Below are 19,822 nucleotides of genomic sequence, written 5' to 3' on the forward strand. Positions count from 1 at the left end.
ACGCGAACATGACGAAATAGAGTTAAGATTATGATTATCTAATCTTGAGTTATCTTATCAGTCACGTGAATTGACGCGCTCGCGACTGTCAAAAGTTCCAAATCGGGAAGAGAGAAAAAGGTGAGAATTGCAAGATCAAGTTCAACGCAAATTTCTATACAAAACACACAGCATTGCAGGCGGCTCTATGGGTTTGCTGTGCTGAGATCTCTTTTTTTGGATACCTGGCTGCTCCGGGTTGATACCTAGTGGCTAAACGGTTGCGTCAATTTCATTTACATGCTTCGTTTGCTGCAGAAGCCGCGGCCGCTCTCACCCCCTATACGTTTGACCTTAGCTCTCCCACGCAGGTTCGCGGGACTCTCAACGTACGCCCAACCGCTGCAGCCGGAAATGTTCACCAGAGCGGTTCAAGAGCATCCCGAACGGCAAAAGAAGCCGAATGCGTTGCAGCCAAACCGTGACCGATTAAACTCGACAATACAGTCTCGTAGCCTGCAATCAAGTTCCCAGCGAAAGGCCGATTTCACATCAGAACTCAGCAGGAGCGCTTTGGATGATCTGCATGATGCGGTATACTTTGGCGAAAATGATTCTGAAAATGAGGAATTCCTTGAGATCGCATACCAAATTTCCAAGCCCACACAATCGAAATCCTCATCTCACAATTCATCCATTGCAGATGCAAATTCACGAAAAAATGATAGCAGCGCTCCCACTGAAGCTATGCCTTCGAGCAGCTTTCCAATACCATGGTCGTCCTCTCCGCCCCGTGAACAGGAGCGTCCCAATCCACCGCATCAGCAGCCGAAGAAGAGAACACTACCTTGGGATGATGCCATGCAAGGTAACAGAGGGCAATTTGGTCCTTCTTCAGGCAATCTGATTACGAATCGAGATACCTCCTTCAAGAAGCCCATGCTGAAAAGTCATGATGTTCAGCCGACACCACAACCAATCCCTTTTGACGACCAAACCGTCAAAACAGAACAAATACCCGTGAAAGAAAAGAAGCACATGCCATGGGATAAGACTTTTAGCGATGTCAAAGAAGAACAAAAGGAGTTGAGGAAACAAATGAAATCTAAGTCTCTCGCTGCATCAGAGAAAAAGCTTAATAACGTTCAGAGACCCTCCAATACCCGAGTTCCCTCTATATTCTTCAGCGAAGAACAGAACCAGGTCATTGAGACCATCGTGAAAAAGGGCAAAAGTGTTTTCTATACTGGTTCCGCAGGAACTGGTAAATCTGTACTCATGCGGGAAATTATAAGGCAATTGCGCCTTAAATATTCACGCGACTCTGACGCCGTTGCTGTAACCGCATCAACAGGTCTAGCAGCTTGTAATATTGAGGGAGTTACACTGCACAGCTTTGCGGGTGTTGGACTTGGGAAGGAGTCAACTCAGGAGCTCGTCAAAAAGGCATGTTAAGAAACCCACGCAATTTTGATGCCGCCGACTAACCGTATCACAGGTAAAACGTAACCTGAAGGCCAAGACCCGTTGGTTAAAAACCAAGGTACTCATCATAGATGAGATATCAATGGTCGACGGAGACTTTTTTGACAAACTGGAGGAACTAGCCCGTAAGATCAGAAACAATGGAAGGCCTTTTGGTGGCATCCAGCTTGTTACTACTGGCGATTTCTTTCAGCTCCCCCCAGTTCCGGAAGGTGGAAAAGAAGCAAAATTTGCCTTTGCCGCAGGGACTTGGAATACGTCGATTCAACACACAATTCTCTTGACGCAGGTGTTCAGACAAAGAGATCCCGATTTTGCCAACATGCTGAACGAAATGCGACTTGGACGTTTAAGCCCTTCTGCGATTCAAGCATTCAAAGACCTCTCACGACCGTTAACTTGTAGTGATAACATCGAGGCAACGGAATTGTATGTCATTGAAAGAACCTTATTCTATATTTGCTGGAAGCTAATAGTGACAATTTACAGATTTCCTACGAGGGCTGAGGTGGATCGAGCTAACTCCGAAAGAATGAACCGCCTTTCGGGATCAGTCATGACATTTCACGCCGCTGACTCGGGAGCAATCAAGGATGAACAATTCCGAGCTAAGCTGTTGAGCAATTGCATGGCACCCGCTACTATTCATCTCAAAAAGGGGGCCCAGGTGATGCTTATCAAGAACAAAGACGAAACGCTGGTAAATGGGTCCCTAGGAACGGTTATTGCATTCATGGATGAGGCCGGTTTTGATAATCATATCAGGGAAGGCCTGAAACGTGAAAATGGCTACTATGCCTTTGATGATGAGCCAAGCCAAGCAAAGCAAAAAATTAAAAGTATGGCTTTTGATCAAAAAACCAACACTGGAAGCGTTAATACATCGCGACAATACCCCCTTGTTGCCTTTATTTTACCCGATGGATCAGAAAGGCAACTTTTGTGTATGCCTGAAGCCTGGAAGATCGAGCTTCCCAACGGCGAGGTTCAGGCTCAAAGACTACAGGTTCCATTGATCCTTGCGTGGGCGTTATCAATACATAAAGCCCAAGGACAAACCTTGCAACGTGTCAAGGTCGATCTCGGAAGAGTGTTTGAAAGGGGCCAAGCTTATGTTGCTCTCAGTCGAGCGACGTCCAAGGATGGATTGCAAGTGTCCCGTTTTGATCCCAAGAAAGTCATGGTACACCCCAAAGTGACAGAGTTCTATCAGAACCTCTCAAGTATCAGCGATATTAATAGCGGAAGGAAGTCTAGACTTGTTGTAGACGGGAACCATTCAGATGTGGAAGACGATTTCGATTCAATAGCCCAGTACGTTTAGTACAGCATGTACATTATGCTTTCTATATTACTATGTCTAGGCCAGATATGACTTTAATGATAAGATTATCTCTGAATGTATTCAATATACCCGCTGGTGATTCGCACTGATCGATAATAATAGCATACAAATGAAAAAAAAAAAATAGGCATATATCTAAGAGAGACTGTCTGGCGCTAATCTGAAGATTCGTAGGTCTCCCACTATCTACCTCCTGAAGGGGCGCTCATGAGATAAGTAATCTTTTGGATTATCCCTTGGGTGCTGCTGTTCCATGTATGGCTGCCTCCGATTGCCGTCAAGCCGCTTCATTCGATCATACTTCTCATACGTATCCAGCACACGTTGGGGAGTGTATCCTTCAAGCTGAGCAGTCTGTGCCTGGTCGGGACTACCCCTAGCTAAGCTTTCAGCCAGAAGGCGAGCCTCAACTTCTCTCTCAATCGACAACTGGCTCTCCAAGTATCGTTGATGAGCCCGCTCTTTCTCTCGCAGTTCCAGTTCCCAGGCTAGCTCAGAGGGAGAAAGGTGATCAGGGCTAGGTTTTCGTTGGCCTCTTTCGTAAGGGTATACCTTGTGACGTCTGGAGGGATAAGAGACGGTCTCAGACCGAGCTAGTTTTCCAGGACGTTTATGTGTGCTGCTGAATGGTTGAAGTTCAACGGACCCTGAGGGATATTGCGATCTCCTGGGCTTGGGCAGCTCAATAGGATAAGAGGATTTTTCGGACGGGCGGACATGAATGCGATACCCAAGAGAGTGACGATGCTTTCGATGGCCGTTACGGTCACTGCTTTTGCTCTTCTCACGGCTCTGGTTTCTCAGGTTCTTATTAGAACAATGGCGACGGGTATCGTCGTCAGGAGGATAATCACAGTTATCATATTCTCCAAAAGAGAAAGAGTCATCTGTGACGGAGCTTGCAATTTCTGGATCAAAGAGATACGAATCATAGTCCGAAGGATCACTATCTTCTTCCAGCCATTTCTCCACAATCTCCTGCTCTTTCCTAGCTCTTTCTGAATTGACAATCTTTGGAGGGGGTTTCTTTTTCTTGTGCTGTTTGTTTTGAGGCTTTTTCAGCTCATGGGTAGCCGCTAATGGCTGTTCCTGTCTAGCATGGCGCTGGCTATGATGCTGGTAGTCCTGAGTTGGCATTTGAACATTGGGTACTTCTTCAGCTCGACGTCGAGAGCGTTGAGGATGAGTTGAGTGAGGCTCCTGATTCACCATTCGAGCGTTTTTATATACATTTTCATTACCAGGATGATGCTGGTTTGGGTCAAAAAGTGCCTGGGTATAAGCTTGAGTACTGTGTGGCTCCTCCCTATACCCAGGATGGCGTTGACGGGGTGGCATATGAGCTTCATTTAAACCTTGGGCACCCGAATGAAGTTGGTGATATCGAGGATCTGGATGAGCATCGTGTGGAGCTGGTAGAAGGCGAGGTTGCGATTGATGTGGTCCAATAGGGGGTGGTGGAATCTGAATCATTTCAGGAAGTATCTTCTGTTCTTGTTGGTGGTGTCCTGGAGTAACGTGTGGTATGTCCTGCTGCGTCATCTGGCGTGGATGACGGGGAGGCCCAAACTCCTCAGGGGTAACTTCCTGTCCATGTTCAGGATGTAAATCTCCTTGGAAAGGAATTTTTCCTATCATTCGAAGTTCATGGTTTGTTGGAGGGGCGTGGGTAAGATGACTCTGTCCTTGTGGTGGTATAGGGTTATGGGGATTAGGAGGGTTGAATGAGTGCTGCCCATGATGCGGGTGTGGATGGTCCTCAGGATGTCGCTGTGGAAGATATGGTAGGGCTTGAGGCTGGTGTTGGTAAGGTGTAGGTTTGCTCTGCGAGTGAAGTGGAAGGTTATGTTGGGTGTTTGCGGGTGGACGTTTCTGAGGATTCGGAAGTTGTTGGGCATCAGGAAGGTTTAATCCAAGACCAGATGGATGAAAAGACCTGCGGAGTGGATCAGCAAACTCCGCGTGCACCATGTTTTTATCATGCCTAGCAGTATCCCTGGCCTTTTTCTCCTTTATAATTTGTGCAGCACGACGGGCTCTAAGTATTTCTGGCTTTAGCTGCTTGCAGAGAACAATGGCGATTGATATCGTCAAAGCCTTCTTAGGACCAAAAGTAGACCGCACATCTCGAGTGGCGGAATTGATATAAACGCAGATCCAGTCGTACTTTGGGTCATTGCACTCTTGTTTCCTCTGCTCGATTAAGTTATCAATGTGTTGCCGCTTGACCAGGGTCAGCTCATTATACGCTTCTGTGACGGACTGGTGCTTTTGTTTATGAACCAGGTCGATCAATTCTGCCTGGGGAAGAGGCATCTTGCAGATGGTGGCAGTGGCCCAAGTTCTCTCACCACCGGGCGTTTTCGGCTCTCCACGATACAGTGTCCATCCCTCGTATGTGCTCTCATTAAGCTGGGCCCCTCTGGAAAGGCTACTATCAAGACTAATCCTGCTGAAGCGGGTGTCGAGATCTTCAAAATCGTCGATATCTGGGGTATCGGGGAAGTGACCAGGCATTGGCATATCTTCCAAGCTCTGGTGTGGAGAGATATTACCCCCGTTATGTATTCCGTGATGCATATCCATGGTAAAATAGGGGACGTGTAATAATCTACCGGCTAGGCTAAAACTATTGGCTATCAGCACAGTTTCTAGGCCGAAAACATGAACAAGGGAGTGAGAGGGAAAATACCTTGTAGCCGCCTCAGCGTCGACCTACTGTGCTGTCTGGGAAAGACGAGTTTGGTTTGGGATGCTCATGAGCAAGCCAGGCAACAACAGGGGCCGTGCGTAATCCACAACTGGCCACGTCTTTAGATAAAGCTATGCCGCTGATTGATGTTCGGTGTGGGTATCAAAATATTGCGGCGTAATAGGTCCAGACGAGCCGGTATTTATCTTGGGCAAGAGATATGAGGGTTCCTTTGTAGTGAAGGGAGCGTCTCTGCGCCTCTTCTCTCGCTTTTGCTTTTCGGGGCTCCTTCACACCATCAACATCCATGCAGGCGTAAGGCTTCCAAAAGTCAAAAGAACCTACGGTTGGCTGACGGCGCCCGGGGAAAAAGAAACGCAAACAAATGGAAGAAAGCACCCATCGGGCGTTGATGAGAGAGAAAAGACGGCAAGAGTCTGGCGTGATAGCTAGTTAATATAACGAGGAACCGTTGCCTCCCCCCCTCGTCGAAGCGCCTATTCTCAAACACTCTTGGTTGTCCTCCATGGATGTGCTGATATTAATAGTAATTGGTTGGAGCATGTTATGCACTGTTTGTAAGCATGCTTGACCACTAATATTGGGGAGTTCCTCTGGGGACGGCCGATCATAATAATATTGTCACCAACTGTTCGCAGTCATGATTAGTTATTCCGAGCCATGACTGTCTTGGACATTTCGAGGTGCACGGTCTGCAGTCTTCTAAAAATGACTTTTTTCGTCTCTGTGAGTTATGGGCTCTGGTCGGTGGGTTATGTTAGCCCTCGGATGTTGGTGGACATGTTGGCTGAGCTTTAAGGCTGTGGCTGGCAACAAGGGATGGGTTTATCCTTGCTCAGCTGAGTGGCTCGTTAGTAACATGCGGCATGCTCGACCCTGGTGAGTGGTATACAATCGTACGCGGCTCTAGGCAGACACTTTCTCAAGTCCGGGGAAGCACAGCCTGCATCTTGACTTGATTGGCGCTTTCGGTCAGATTGCTGCCGGGCGCTCGATGACACCATTAAGATAACCAGAGCTCCCTGCAAGGCATCCAAAAACATCTCAAAATTGCCCGGTTGGCGCCTTGCATCGTTAAATATCAACCTTAACCTTGCTCAGGCAGTACAAGGATGGGTCAGCTTTGAGACAAGCGTATTTTGTGGTCGCAGGGGCTTACTCTCCTTGGCTGCATGTTTTTTTTAAAAAGGGATGAAAACCTACAGGCCAATTCTGGGTGTTAGTGGTATTGGTTTAGAATAGAGGAGCAGCATGTAAATACTGTAGAGCATCCGAAGAGGTCCGTTGATACTCCGAAGGTGTTCTTTTTCAGCCGCATTAAAATATTCACTTGGCGCGTTACATAAGCCAAATTAGCTAGTGGGGCCGCCGTCATAAACTGGAGTCCGAAAGCCCTGATTGGTGAATTAAGCCATTTAATTTATTCATTAACTTTAAGCGTTCACTGGTATAAAGCTGGTTCAACGTAGGGCAAAATATTTGAGGCCCAATAATGGACCTACTATTTCTCTCCTTCTCTTCTTCTTTTTTCTTGTACGAAAGGCACTGGGACTTGGATCAGGCCCATTCTTATCTCTGCTCACAAACGGGAGCTATGTATGGTACAGGCTTGCAAGGAGATAAGGCCGATTCCCTTATCTACAATACCCCTCCCACCTCATGGTTATATTCGTTACCTTTAGGTTTCATTAAAGTAGATATAGAACGTCGGCTATATGGGGTAACGAACCGCCACTGTATCACAGCCAACACAGAGCCCTGCCCAACGACCCAGAAAGTGAACTTACATAGACTGGCCAATTAACGCTACTCACCTGATCCCCTTTTCTCTAGACAGAGAGGGCCGGCTAGATTTAACGGCCACAATCTGGCCATCAGACATTGTGAGGAAACGATCGCAGGACCCTTTTTTGTGGTTGGTTTCACGGGGGTAGTTATATTAAAATAAACCAATAAAATCTCATATAACTACTAGCTTACTGAGAAAATTAAGGAATTGTTAGCGGAATCTAATATTATTGGTTCACAGTTAGCTCCACTTACCAGTTCAGCTAACCAACCATATTTTACTTAAATCCGCAAATCATCTGCCTCGAAAGTTCGTTCGAGCTCCAAATTGATCCTAAAGCTCTTCAAGCTCATCACAACCCAAGTTCGAACACTTAACTGGCAACAGTCAGAACAGAAGCTAACATGGGTAAAGGTATGTCCAACATGTGATAACTCAATAGTTATGATCGACGACAACCGCTAACTCTAGCTTCTAGGTACTGATAAGCTCTATGTACGTGACTTGGATATCAGCTCAACTCTTACCTGCGCCGAATCGAAACTGACGCGAATATCCCATAGATCACTCACTCGGAATGGGCCTCAGAGGATGCATTTTCTGCCAGTGTCGGTGCTGGTGCTGCGCGACAGAAAACTGGCGGATCTCATGCGCCTTTTAAACGCCTACCCTTCAACTTTTGCTCTCTATCACTCCAGCCATTTTCCCACCCTGTATGCACATCCGATGGCATTATATTCGATCTGACACACATCCTACCATGGATCAAGAAGAACGGCACCAACCCCGTGAACGGTGCTCCGATGAAGAACTCGGATCTCATCAAGCTACACTTCGCAAAGAACGAGTCGGGCGAATATGTTGATCCTGTCACATATAAAGTATTCACGGACAACACACATATAGTCGCGCTAAGAAATACGGGGAATGTATTTGCCTGGGATACCGTGCAAAAGCTCAACATCAAACCTAAAATGTGGCGAGATCTAGTGAATGACGAAGAATTCGGCAGGAAAGATATAATCACATTGCAGGATCCACATAATGTGAACACCCGAGATCTCAGCACCTTTAAGTACCTGAATGACGGAGAAAACAATACTACAAGTGGAAAGGATGGCCAGGGCATCAACCTTAACGCCATGGGCAGTTCAGCAAAGATCCTACGAGCGAAGGAGGCCGTGGCTAAGGCGAGGGCTGAAAGAGAGCAAAAGGCAACATCATCGGATGCGCTGAGCCAGAGGCAAAAAGAAAACTTGTCGGTCAAGAAGAGTTCGACTACCAGCAAAAGTGGAAAAGCTGTACCATTTAATGCAGCAAGGCACACTACTGGTTTAGCTGCTGCCTCTTTCACCAGCACAGGTCTAACACCGCATACCGCTGCGGATTTGTCGATAATGACAGATGAAGAATACATGCTGAAACGTGGCCGAGTAAAGATCAAGGGCTATGCACGGATAGTTACCAATCTGGGCGATCTTAACATTGAACTGCACACAGAACATGCACCGAAAGCCGTGTGGAATTTCATTCAGTTAGCTAAGAAGGGCTACTACAAGGGTGTTACCTTTCACCGGAACATTAAAGGCTTCATGATTCAAGGTGGTGATCCAACTGGAACTGGCAAAGGTGGAGAGAGTATTTGGGGAAAAAGTTTCGCAGATGAGGTTATTGGGCCTTTTAAGCATGATTCTAGAGGAACGCTCAGTATGGCGAATAAAGGAAAGGATACCAACAGCAGTCAATTGTAAGTGAATCCTACCTACCTAGGATAAAGCTTGCCGGAGTATATCTCCAATTACTAACATTTATTAGTTTCTTCGCTTATCGTGCCGTCCCTCATCTGAACGGGAAGCACACTATCTTCGGCCATCTAATTGATGACCCTTCTCCATCCTCGCCAACACTAGATGCAATGGAAGTAGCACCCGTGGACTCCAGCACAAACAGGCCTACTCCTGCTATTACCATGCTTGATGTAGTGGTATTTGTGGACCCATTTGAGGAATTTCTCAATAAGAAGCGAAAAGAGGAAAATGCTCAGCAATCAGTATCTGGGGCCAGCAGTGATACCAAGGATAAGGGAGATGATGATCAAGTTACATGGACCGGCAAGAGACTACGTGGATATGGCTCAAACGAGAGCGGCAGCGCTTCGGGCAATGTATCTGGAGTTGGTAAATATTTGAAGGCCTCAGCTGCGGCCTCCAGGGGAAATGAGGATGAGATCGTCGGATTTGTTGATGAAGATGAACCCGAGTCAGAACATGCGCGTAAGAAGATCAAGAATGCAGGACGCGGAGGCTTCGGGAATTTCGATTCTTGGTGATTAACTATCAGAGGAATCTACACAAGGCCAGAACAAGCTTTCGGAACGGCGACCTCGGAAATCCCACTCTTGGATATACAATTCCACACACGGATGGTTTCAACATTGGATTTCTGGGGTATAATTTCTCAGATCACAAGCACCATCCCATTTTTCCTTGAGGGTTGCGCATCGTAGTAATTAACGGTGTATATCCCACTTTATAACATTATTCTGCTCTCATGGCTCTTTCCTTGGTGGTCTCTGCATTTCTGAAGCACGGTCGACCCATTGCCCCTGGAACCAAGGTAGCCTTTGCAACTCAGCCATATCCATACGGTCAGACACATCCCTCGCTAGCAAATGCCTTAGTGCGTCCACGCAATCTTGCGATAGCCGTTCGTCTATTGGCAACTCCTCGTTCATTATTCGCAACCTTCTGTCGTAGAGATAAAGGAACTTCTCTTCGTCATAATCATCCCACGCATACAACGTCTTGATGTCCCCGTTGTTTGCTTGAGGGTCTGGTGTTTCCCAGGGAGAATACCCATGAAGCAGATCATAGACCAGAACTCCAAATTTCCAGAGGTATTGTACCCGCCGGTCGTGGCTTAAGGGTATATGTCGTTCTGCAATGGTGTGTATCGGGTTCTGGAGATCATCTGTTGCAAGCTGCAAGGCTATTTCTGGGTTAACGAAGTATTCGAATGCCTCGATATAGCCATACCGTTCCGCTTCCCATCCATTGTTTTCAGACACGTACACCGCCCCGAAGTCAATAAGCTGGGTCTACACTAGGGAGTTAGCACAGCATTCAACGGCAATGGGGGATAAGCGAGTGATATCAAACATACGTTAAGATTCTTATCCACCAGGTAATTTCGATGGCTTAGGTCTCCGTGCAACATCTTCATATCCATAAGGTAAACAAGTGCCTCGAGGATATTAGAGGCAATCTTACAAGCTTGGATCTCAGTGACTCTTGTCTGTTTCAAATGTGTCAACTGTTCCCCGTTATACCCAGGGAAATGTTGGGTCGGAATGGTCCCCGGCTCAAGTAACAGCGTTTCTCGTAAAGGATTATCATCCAGGCTGTTAGCGGACATGACTATTGACGCAAACTCCTTATGGATGTACACAGAATCGATCTTTGGGAATCTTTCGCATTCCGTGAGGAGCTCAAGAACAACTGCTTCCACTGGCAGGAAACGTTGCTCACCAGTATAAACTTCTCGATATTCACACGTTTGAGCCCTAGCGAACCCGTGTATCGATAATGGGCATTGCAGTTCCATTTTGATAGCGAATTGACGTGGCGGTTTAGGTGCATAGGCCCTTGCCCTCGGATCACTAGGCTCTATCAACGCAGCCATGCTGGCCCTTTGGTACTCATAACTATCCCAGTCACAACCCGTCGAGAATCTAAAGCCCGTGGCCGCTGCTGGTCGATTGATCTCCCTGGCGGCATATATTCGACCGAAAGCTAGAAAATAAATTAGCTAAATAAATGGAAAAATGAGTTCGGGCTACTCCTCTGCACTTACTCCCTCTCCCGATCTTTCCATAGATTGTAAACCGCCTGGCTATATCTGGACACATATTCCTGAAGTAATCTCGCTCGAGATTGTAGTGGTTGTCAATTGGAAAGTGGTCTGTATGTGACGATAGCAGATGGTATCTGAAGGTATCTGCCCTCCCTTCCTGCGCAGGACGTAGGGAGGTAGGAGAACCGATACGCTCAAGGTCGTTGCATTGAGATAGCACCAACGGTCCAGCAAGGCGCCGTCTCAGAACGATCATTTGTAGCTCCTCACCAACGTGACCCTTGATCATGACATTGATAGATCGGCCAGCGTCGTCTACGGGCCTTCCAGCGCCATAGTAGTTGTCCAAGTCGAGTTCAGGCTGGTTGTCCGCCATGGTTCCCGTATGTAGATGCTTGAATATGCACTCGAGGTTTAGGATGTATAGGAATCCAACGGCTGTTTACGCCTTTTTGATGGATGGGCTGAATGAGAATATTAAGGAGAGAGCAACCATAACTCCATTTGATATGCCACTGGCCATGTTTATATACTGTGGAGTTTGTCTGGAATCAGTAACCATGATCTCAATAGGCCTTGTTCCGATAGACAACAAAGCCTTTGGTAACAGACAAAGTTCTCCCAAAATGAAAGAACCTGGGTATATTGAATATTCAGAATTTCTCCGATTCTCGAAGCAGTGAGGATAAAGGCTAATACAATATGATACACCAAATAAAGAGCCTCATGAGATAAAGGCTATGGACTAAAGGCGTCACGGAAAAGGGGTAACATAATAAAGGATAGTTTCGTATGTTATACTGAAAAACAGTCGCAAGCAAACGTGCTTTTTCTGGCCCATGATTGCATTGTGAAGAGAAGGAAGACGCCATATTCCCGGTGACCAACCACAATAAAAACCTTTAAGCACCAAGCCATAGCCGTTCCACCCACAATGCCTAGGAAAATAGAAAAAAGGCGAGGAGAAAAAATAGACGCAGGTAAAAGGGACAATAACACCCTGTGAGTCAAGGAGTGGAAAGCTGGAATCTCAGAGGTACTACCCAGGCGCTGCCAAACTCGACTCCGTGACGACGACGGGTTCCATATTTTCTCCATGCAACAGGACTGATTCCCACATCCGCAACCGCGATTTGCCAGGACTCTCCTCCTCGTGAAGATAAAGCAGTCACTAAACCTGTCTTAGGTGCACCAAGACAGATGACAAATTGGGAAGATACTGCGAGTTGGGACCCCTGAGAGACAGTTGCTTCCCCTACATGGTATTAGTATGGAATCGATATAAGCAAGAGTATATGAGAGAGGGGTATTCAACTTACCCGTTGTTGCAGATAGGCCAGAAGGAACATCGACGGATAGAACATCAATCTTGCTTCGATTGACCCAGGAAATAATTTCAAAGGCAGTTGCTTGGTCATCGGTCCGCAAATCTTCGAATGCAACATGCATACCAAAAAGCGCATCGATGATAAGTTTGGGTTTGAAATCGCCCATCGAGAGCCGAGCGGAAAGATCCTCCCAACGCATGACATTGCCTCCTGCTTTTTGGAATATGTCAATTTGCTTCTGGAACCCATCGGTAAATTCACCATCACGACCATTACCCAGTACACACAGGGAAACACGATAACCACGGTTGCGTAGGTGGCGAGCAGAAGCGACGGTGCGTGCACCAGTGCGATGGTTTCCCACAAAAACTACGATTATTGATGGCACACGCAGCCCTGTTGCGAGGGAGATCGCTCCTTCAGCAATGCCTCTACCCGCATTTTCTGTGACGATGTCTTCACTAAGACCGAGCTCTGAGACGGCTATTTGTTCTATCTCCACCATTTGAAGAGGGCTGATGCTTGGGCATTTTCTTCCGGTAGTTATCATGTGGAGTGCGCCGCCTGATGGACTTGATGACCCTGTCATGGAGGATGCGGAATGTTTCATGACTTTGATTGGCTGCGGGCTTGCAGTACGGGCAGACGAGAGATGGGGGCGGCCCAGGATGGTGAATTGAGCGGAAGACGGGGTGGACGCTATCACGCCACTACCCTTCCGCGATGGCATAGAACGGTTGCGGCTTGATGTCCGGCCATTGCCTGTGTACTCATCGTCCGTTTCTCCAGCTTCACTATTCCATTGGGAAGTATGTTGCTGAGTTGTAGAGTCCAACACGTTTTCTGTATAGTGAAGGTTCTTTCCTCCATTTGTCCCAGGTTTAGGCCGCCTATTAAAACTTGCTAGGCGATCTTCAAGGGGGGTCATATCGTCATTTCTTATTTCATCAAACACTCTTCGTTTGTCGAACTTGGATAGATTACTTTGGAAGTCAAAGTCACCAAGCTCCTGAATATCAGTGGCCTCTTCAGTTGCCCATCCATTCAGGTTCTCTCTCTGGGCTCGAGACTTTCTAGCCCTTAGCTTTGACTTGTTGGCGGTTGGAGAAGTATCAATCGGTTCAATGAAGGCAGTCTGCCTCCACCCCTTGCCCGGGCCGCCCTTTCTACCATGGCCGGTGGCAGAGACATGCATTTCAGTCGCAGTGATATCAGTTGTTTCTCCACCGTCCTTGTCTATTTTCCCTCTATTACCTCGCTTGCCCCGCTTCCCCACGGGTTTAAGTTGAGCTGCGGCTGAGCCATTAACTCCGCGAGCTCGGTCATGAGGTACGGAGTTATGCTCTAGCTCCTGTTGTTCAACAATATCTTCCCTAATGGAAGAAGATTGGTCTGGCTTGTTAAGCTCTAGGTCACTAAAGGGTGCGTTCAGTGTGGCCGGAAGTCGTGCGTGCTGTCCAATGTGGCTCGCATGCGCTGATGTCGGCACCTCCGAGCCCCCCAGCATAACAGGGGAAGTGGAAATTGTATGCGACGGAATGGCCACTGGCTCTACCTCGCTGTTTGCATTCTGGCGTTCATCCTGTGCAGATGGGCGTTTGAAACTCAAGATCGCCGGATCCACGAAAGATGGAGCGCCAGCGCCGTGGGACACAGACTCAGATTGGGCTGAAGCTGTAGGATGTGGTAGTTGCCCATGCTGGGAGGAGGAATGATATCCACTATTGTCGATGTGTCCATTTCTATGGTGCGCTGGTGTTTGAGGAGCTGGTTCGCTGGATATCTCTAGGTCTGCAATTTTCGAACCATCGATATGATACAAAGGGAAATGCTGGCCGTTCCATAGGAGGATTGCTAGACGAACAATCAGCATGGCCGGTCAGAAAGTGACGGGCTGAAGAAAACACTCACCATTCTGCAGACTTAGCCTGGTTCCTACGACATCAACGACTTCACCTCTGATCCGGCAATTGGGAGGACTCTTGAGGGTCACAAGCACAGTGCAACCGATAAACTCCGAAGCCATGGCTGTGTCTATGCGAATGAGGTGCAGTGGAGTGGCGGGCGTAGTCGTCAGGTATCTCCCATGCCGCCGCACAGCAAAGGTTGCCTATGAAGCCTGGCTCTCCCTCCGGCTGAAAGTGCTTCTGGCTGCTTCTTCTTCTTCTTCGTCTTCTTCGTCTTCGTCTCCTGCGCAAAAGTTGCTCTTCTTTTCTTGTGAGGAAGTTGAGATGGAGGCTGAGCCAGTCACGTGGACGGTTTATCGATAAGCAGCAAACAAAAAGCAAAAACAAACAAAGCAAGCAAGCAAGCAAGAGAAAGAGAGCGACTTCGCAGGAGCAGAAGCTGGCCAGGCGTATGAGGGTGAAGGAGGGCGCGCTTTAGGGAGTGCTGGCGTCGCTGATGTCGCTTGATGCAGGCCAGTGTCGTCTGGCACCCTGTGACATCCCATCTTTACCTGCAATTCCCTGTCGAATGACTTTGCTGTGTTTCATAGCGGCAGTTCCGTTCGGCGAGACCTGGCCGTGGCAATCCGAGTAAACCGGTAGTGAGAAACGGTCTATAGCAGGCTGTGATATTAGCTATGGTATCCGGGGACCCAAGACGGACGAAGGGAAGAGATAGTAGTGGGAAAGTTGATTAAAACTGGAGAGGGGAGGAATCGGACCACACGCGAGAGACGGGCTTGCCTTGAGCAGACAAGGAATTAAGAGAGTTAAGAGCATCCAGGTATCAGATTGAGAAACATATCCGTTAGTTTTAAGGCAGAGTATTCCGGGGAGCATAAACGTATAAACCTGGCAGTGTAGCGGCTTTCTCTCTGGTATCAACGGTCAGGATCTCTCGTCGTCAGGGAAAAGGTCGAGACTCGTCGTCGGTGCAAACATGACAAACATCCTCCGGCTTGTGTCTCTACCACCACCACCAGGAGAACGACAGGACCATTGAATAGCGACAAGAACAGCTGCATAAGGACTGCAAGGCCACGATAAGGCCAATTGGTCCTTGTTCGCGTTACTCAGTTGTCTGGCAGCCTCGATAAAATGCTTGATTTTATGGACTACATCCAGCTCGCCTTCTCGGACGCCTCGGGATGGAACCGCGATAACTCATACTCTACTCTTACAGACACGGCAAAAGGTACCGGAGATTGCTATTAGATACTAGCCACCTTTCAGTGGAAATGAATTACTAACATATGAGTATAGCTCTTCTTGACTTTTCAACTCCGGAGCGACTTCGCGTCCACCTCTCGTCTCTGTCCACTCCCCAGTTTGCGACTGCCTACATGCTCGGAACGGTTGGCCTCATAGATGGCTCAGTTTCATACCTATTCAGCACCATACCCCTCGATAAGACAACCAGTAGAAGTGTCTTGATACCCCTGCGCAGCCTTGTACCAGGCTACAGACAGATATATCCCCCTGCTGTCCCGCTGGACCCTGGTTTGGAATGGACCTTTGGGGATAGCAACAATATTGGAGACGCAAGGGAATCAGAGAGGAAGAGAAAAGCCACTCTTCTTCATGCAACGCTACATTTACCTCCTCCAACCACTTTAACGGCTCTTTTCCTACATCGTCCTTCACCAACAACCAAGCTATCAGTTGCATTATGGTCTACTCAGGCTACCAATACATCGAAATCGGCACCTCCACAGGCATCCTTACTAACTCAATTATTCCACGACACCGGAAAATACAGCACTGAATTCCTATTCAGTACAGACAACGCCTTATTCGGATTCCGAGGATTATGGAACTTTGGTCCTGATCCAAGAGAGCAGCTGAGTGATTGTCGCGATACAAAACACAATGACCAGCGGAAACAGCCGTCTTGTTTGCAATCCGTGGCACTCCTCTCTGCAGGCGGAGAGGCTTATTATTCACCAACTTCTAGTGTCATTGGCCTCTCGACCGGTGTGCGCTTTACTACATTGCCTGGTGCTTATGACCTTCGGTCAGGACCGGGCTCCTTACCTGCTGTAGGTAGTACTAGTGGCAGCCAAATTCCTTCGCCAATCTCAACATTTCCCTATACGCTAACTCTAACGTTGACTCCACTAACGGGTTCTTTGTCAACGACTTACTCGCTTCTCGCATCCCCAAACCTGGCCTTGAGTTCTCGTTTTGGATTCAACGTATATAGCTGGGAAAGTGAAATGGTTGCTGGTTGCGAACTATGGCGCAATAAGAAGAAGATAGATTTGCATCGCTACAATCCCGATGGAAGCATTGATGATCTGGCTTGGGCGAAGCGAAAGTTGGGTCTCCTGCCACCGTTAGAACCCACAGATCAGTCGTCATCATCGCCTTCAGCCTCCTCTCTGTCTTCGGAATCAGTCATAAAATTCCGCGTTGATCAGTCTCTAAAAGTACGGCTACTTTGGGAAGGCCGTATAAAGGACTTGCTGGTCAGTGCCGGAGTTGCACTTGGGCCAACCACTCCACATACCCCATCGATATCATGCTCGGGTGGGTCTTCGTCTAAAGGCTACGGATGGACCGGTGTGGGCGTGTCCGTGTTATACTCATCATGATTCAACACCGATTTAGTTTCATTCCATCCTTTCATATACCATCGATTTTATCAGGGCAAGCCCATTCTCCTCTGCGGTTTACTGAAATAATGCTAGATCAATTGCCAGTCTTTGGGTAATGATAGACTATTGATACGTTAACTATATTTAATGGTCTCTATTTAACGTTAGGGACACCTCGGTGGATACCACACTGTTCATCTTTCGAGCAGACATCACTGCTAGACACTTATTGTACTACCAGTATCCAAACCATTGTTTCTTGTACAATATGTTTACAAGCGGGAGTTGATAATGTCGACAACTATTACTGTTGTTAGCTGCTTATTTCTGACGCTATAGTATGTGGTGACTTACAGGCAGGCTTCAAGCTGGCGCCTCCAACCAAGAATCCGTCAACGTCCTTCTGCTTAGCCAATTCAGCGCAGTTCTTCTCGTTGACACTTCCTCCATAGATAACACGGGTAGCCTCAGAGACAGCGGGAGAAACGGTCTTGCAAAGCCACTCACGGATAGAAGCGTGGACTTCTTGAGCTTGCTCAGTAGTAGCGACCTTTCCGGTTCCGATAGCCCTAGATAATGCATTAGATCAACTTTGAATTTTTACTACCAAATTTGATTAATGAACATACCAGATGGGTTCATAAGCAATGACAATGTTGGACCATTGCTGTTCAGTGACCTTGTCAGCGATAGCTTGTAGTTGTCGGGTAACAACTTCAACGGTCTTGTTGGCCTCTCGCTCCTGTTGAGAGGGTATAATATCAGTTTACTGCATCGGTCTGAAATTTCCGGTTTTTATGATAGTCCATACCTCGAGGGACTCTCCGATGCAGACAATGACGTTCAATCCACCCTCCACGGCGGCCTTCGTCTTGCGTGCAACAAACTAGAGCCACAAGTAGCAGTTGGTTAGCTCCGCAGTATACCTAATAGCTGGCGTGAAGTAACCCTACGTCGTCATCCTCCTTAAGAATAACCCTTCTCTCACTGTGTCCAGTCAAAGTCCAGGTGATCTCAGAATCCTTCAATTGATCGACGCTAAGCTCTCCAGTGAAAGCACCGTTTGGCTTATCAAAGACGTTCTGTGCAGCAACTCCGATTTTAGAGTCTGCTTTGCTGCGGGCGAGGAGAAGATAGATGGCCGGAGGAGAGATAACCACTTCGGTGTTGGCGTCGAGCTTAGCATTGTTGAGGTTGGTAATGATGTCGGTGATTGATTTAGATGTTCCATTCCTGTTATGCCCCAGTTAGCTATTACTTCATGCCTATGTATCGTGGTAATAATTGAGGTGGGGTGGTGGCTCACATCTTGAAGTTTCCGCCAACGAAGAATTTGCGAGCCATGGTGAATGTTGATTGCGCGTTCCTGTAGGTTAAACAAGGAGAATTATGTCGGTAGCTAGGTATCTGAGGCAGAGGCGATGTCGAATAATTGTAGATGTTGGTAGAAATTAGAGGTTGAGCGTTTAAATATTTTGGCGGGGGCCGCGGGGCACGGCAGAAACCGGATCTTGCTGCCATACTGTGGTTCGTCTCCTCAATATAAACATCTCCCACATAGCTACAAAAACTTCAACGACAAGGCATACCAAGCTGTAAATTCTTCTTTAAAGTCTATACGAAGAAGCTGGCGCGTCTATCTGACATGGATCTTCAGATATCGATACTTATCTCGGCTAGAATCCGCACTGGCAGCTGTAAAGGCGTGGAAAGCTGGCCCACTATTCCATTGACCCCGGGAAGATCTGGCAGTCGTCCCAGATCAAATGTCAGGGATAGGACAGATTCACCCCGCTGACAATACCTGGAACAGAAACAAGAGTTTATAATTAAGTGTTCACCATGATGCGCAAGTACAATATAATTAGGAGTATCGGGAGTGCGGCCCGAAACTCGGTCTTAGCTTGACAATAAAAAAAAGTGGCGTACTCTCGTTTTCAAGTATACATATGCTGATTAGTTGGTTAGCACAGACATTGAATGGTCTACTTAACTGATCGACTATTAGCAAGCCAAAAAGACCAACAGAACTCTCCACCGGGGCGTTGTTTGGCACTCTACTACTTGGACAGGTCTTGTGTATATATGAACGATTGAAAGCGTATATGCAGTTGGAAGTATGGAACCCTGGGGTATCATTTGCCCCGCACTGACCCGATGTTAAAGGAGGGCCGAGATTGATTACATTCGGTCTCCAGACTTGGGTTTAAGACAATAGAGAAAGCGTTGACTTCCTTATGGAAATATCTGAGAGGACTCTGGTTATCAAATGTTACAGCTCTGTCCAAGCAGGCGTTGAAGATATATAAAGCGGTTGCACATTTGGGTTGATACACTCGAGTGATTCAAAGTTCTATTTTGCTGACAGCAACAATGTTGTAGAACGCATATGTAGAAGATTAACTAGGTATGCACTCTGAAGCTCAAGCGTAGATCGATTCAAAGCCTAAATTTGCGCCTTCTCAATATGTCGCTAGCACCTCTTTCACTGGAAGTTGGATAGTAAAAACCGTTGAGTGCATTTGAGTAGAAAGCAAGCTGGGTAAAGGAAGAATTGAATGGATAGTGATGTTCCTAGATGTTGGAAGCAAAGTGGGACAATGTGTATAAATCTGTCGATACAAAGCCATCCATCAAGGAGGATAAGAAACGGTTTGAGGCTTAAACTCAACACGGATGAGGTAAGAATAAGGTGAGACACGTGATATTAAAGTTCAAATAGAGTTTGATGACTAAAGCAATGGCTTGGCATAAATTGACTGTTAGAACAGGCATTTATGTTGGGCGG

At 47.2% G+C, this 19,822-nt stretch overlaps 7 protein-coding genes across 7 annotated transcripts; 3 read left to right on the forward strand and 4 right to left on the reverse strand.

Moving 5' to 3' along the window:
- Positions 1 to 393: 393 nt before the first annotated feature.
- ARB_03337 (uncharacterized protein) lies at positions 394 to 2,788 on the forward strand (the record flags this gene model as incomplete). Its single annotated transcript, XM_003010590.1, has 2 exons — positions 394 to 1,425; positions 1,478 to 2,788. 2 exons carry the CDS (start codon positions 394 to 396, stop codon positions 2,786 to 2,788), a joined length of 2,343 nt encoding a protein of 780 aa, XP_003010636.1.
- A 207-nt stretch (positions 2,789 to 2,995) lies between these two features.
- Positions 2,996 to 5,395, reverse strand: ARB_03338 (uncharacterized protein; the record flags this gene model as incomplete). Its single annotated transcript, XM_003010591.1, has 1 exon — positions 2,996 to 5,395. One exon carries the CDS (start codon positions 5,393 to 5,395, stop codon positions 2,996 to 2,998), a length of 2,400 nt encoding a protein of 799 aa, XP_003010637.1.
- A 2,320-nt stretch (positions 5,396 to 7,715) lies between these two features.
- Positions 7,716 to 9,640, forward strand: ARB_03339 (uncharacterized protein; the record flags this gene model as incomplete). The annotated part of the gene is made up of 3 exons (XM_003010592.1): positions 7,716 to 7,725; positions 7,900 to 9,058; positions 9,082 to 9,640. 3 exons carry the CDS (start codon positions 7,716 to 7,718, stop codon positions 9,638 to 9,640), a joined length of 1,728 nt encoding a protein of 575 aa, XP_003010638.1.
- A 219-nt stretch (positions 9,641 to 9,859) lies between these two features.
- Positions 9,860 to 11,539, reverse strand: ARB_03340 (Protein kinase domain-containing protein; the record flags this gene model as incomplete). The annotated part of the gene is made up of 3 exons (XM_003010593.1): positions 9,860 to 10,408; positions 10,474 to 11,102; positions 11,164 to 11,539. The coding sequence occupies 3 exons, from the start codon at positions 11,537 to 11,539 to the stop codon at positions 9,860 to 9,862; spliced, it is 1,554 nt and encodes a 517-aa protein (XP_003010639.1).
- A 631-nt stretch (positions 11,540 to 12,170) lies between these two features.
- Positions 12,171 to 14,364, reverse strand: ARB_03341 (YjeF_N domain protein; the record flags this gene model as incomplete). Its single annotated transcript, XM_003010594.1, has 2 exons — positions 12,171 to 12,418; positions 12,483 to 14,364. 2 exons carry the CDS (start codon positions 14,362 to 14,364, stop codon positions 12,171 to 12,173), a joined length of 2,130 nt encoding a protein of 709 aa, XP_003010640.1.
- Positions 14,365 to 15,535: 1,171 nt separating this feature from the next.
- ARB_03342 (uncharacterized protein) lies at positions 15,536 to 17,031 on the forward strand (the record flags this gene model as incomplete). Its single annotated transcript, XM_003010595.1, has 2 exons — positions 15,536 to 15,632; positions 15,701 to 17,031. The coding sequence occupies 2 exons, from the start codon at positions 15,536 to 15,538 to the stop codon at positions 17,029 to 17,031; spliced, it is 1,428 nt and encodes a 475-aa protein (XP_003010641.1).
- A 275-nt stretch (positions 17,032 to 17,306) lies between these two features.
- Positions 17,307 to 18,378, reverse strand: ARB_03343 (uncharacterized protein; the record flags this gene model as incomplete). Its single annotated transcript, XM_003010596.1, has 6 exons — positions 17,307 to 17,335; positions 17,389 to 17,603; positions 17,664 to 17,776; positions 17,846 to 17,920; positions 17,988 to 18,267; positions 18,341 to 18,378. The coding sequence occupies 6 exons, from the start codon at positions 18,376 to 18,378 to the stop codon at positions 17,307 to 17,309; spliced, it is 750 nt and encodes a 249-aa protein (XP_003010642.1).
- Positions 18,379 to 19,822: the final 1,444 nt, after the last annotated feature.

This window comes from Trichophyton benhamiae, assembly GCF_000151125.1.
Source record: "Trichophyton benhamiae CBS 112371 chromosome Unknown contix01456_5.r1.exp, whole genome shotgun sequence".
In the NCBI taxonomy this organism is placed as follows: domain Eukaryota; kingdom Fungi; phylum Ascomycota; class Eurotiomycetes; order Onygenales; family Arthrodermataceae; genus Trichophyton; species Trichophyton benhamiae.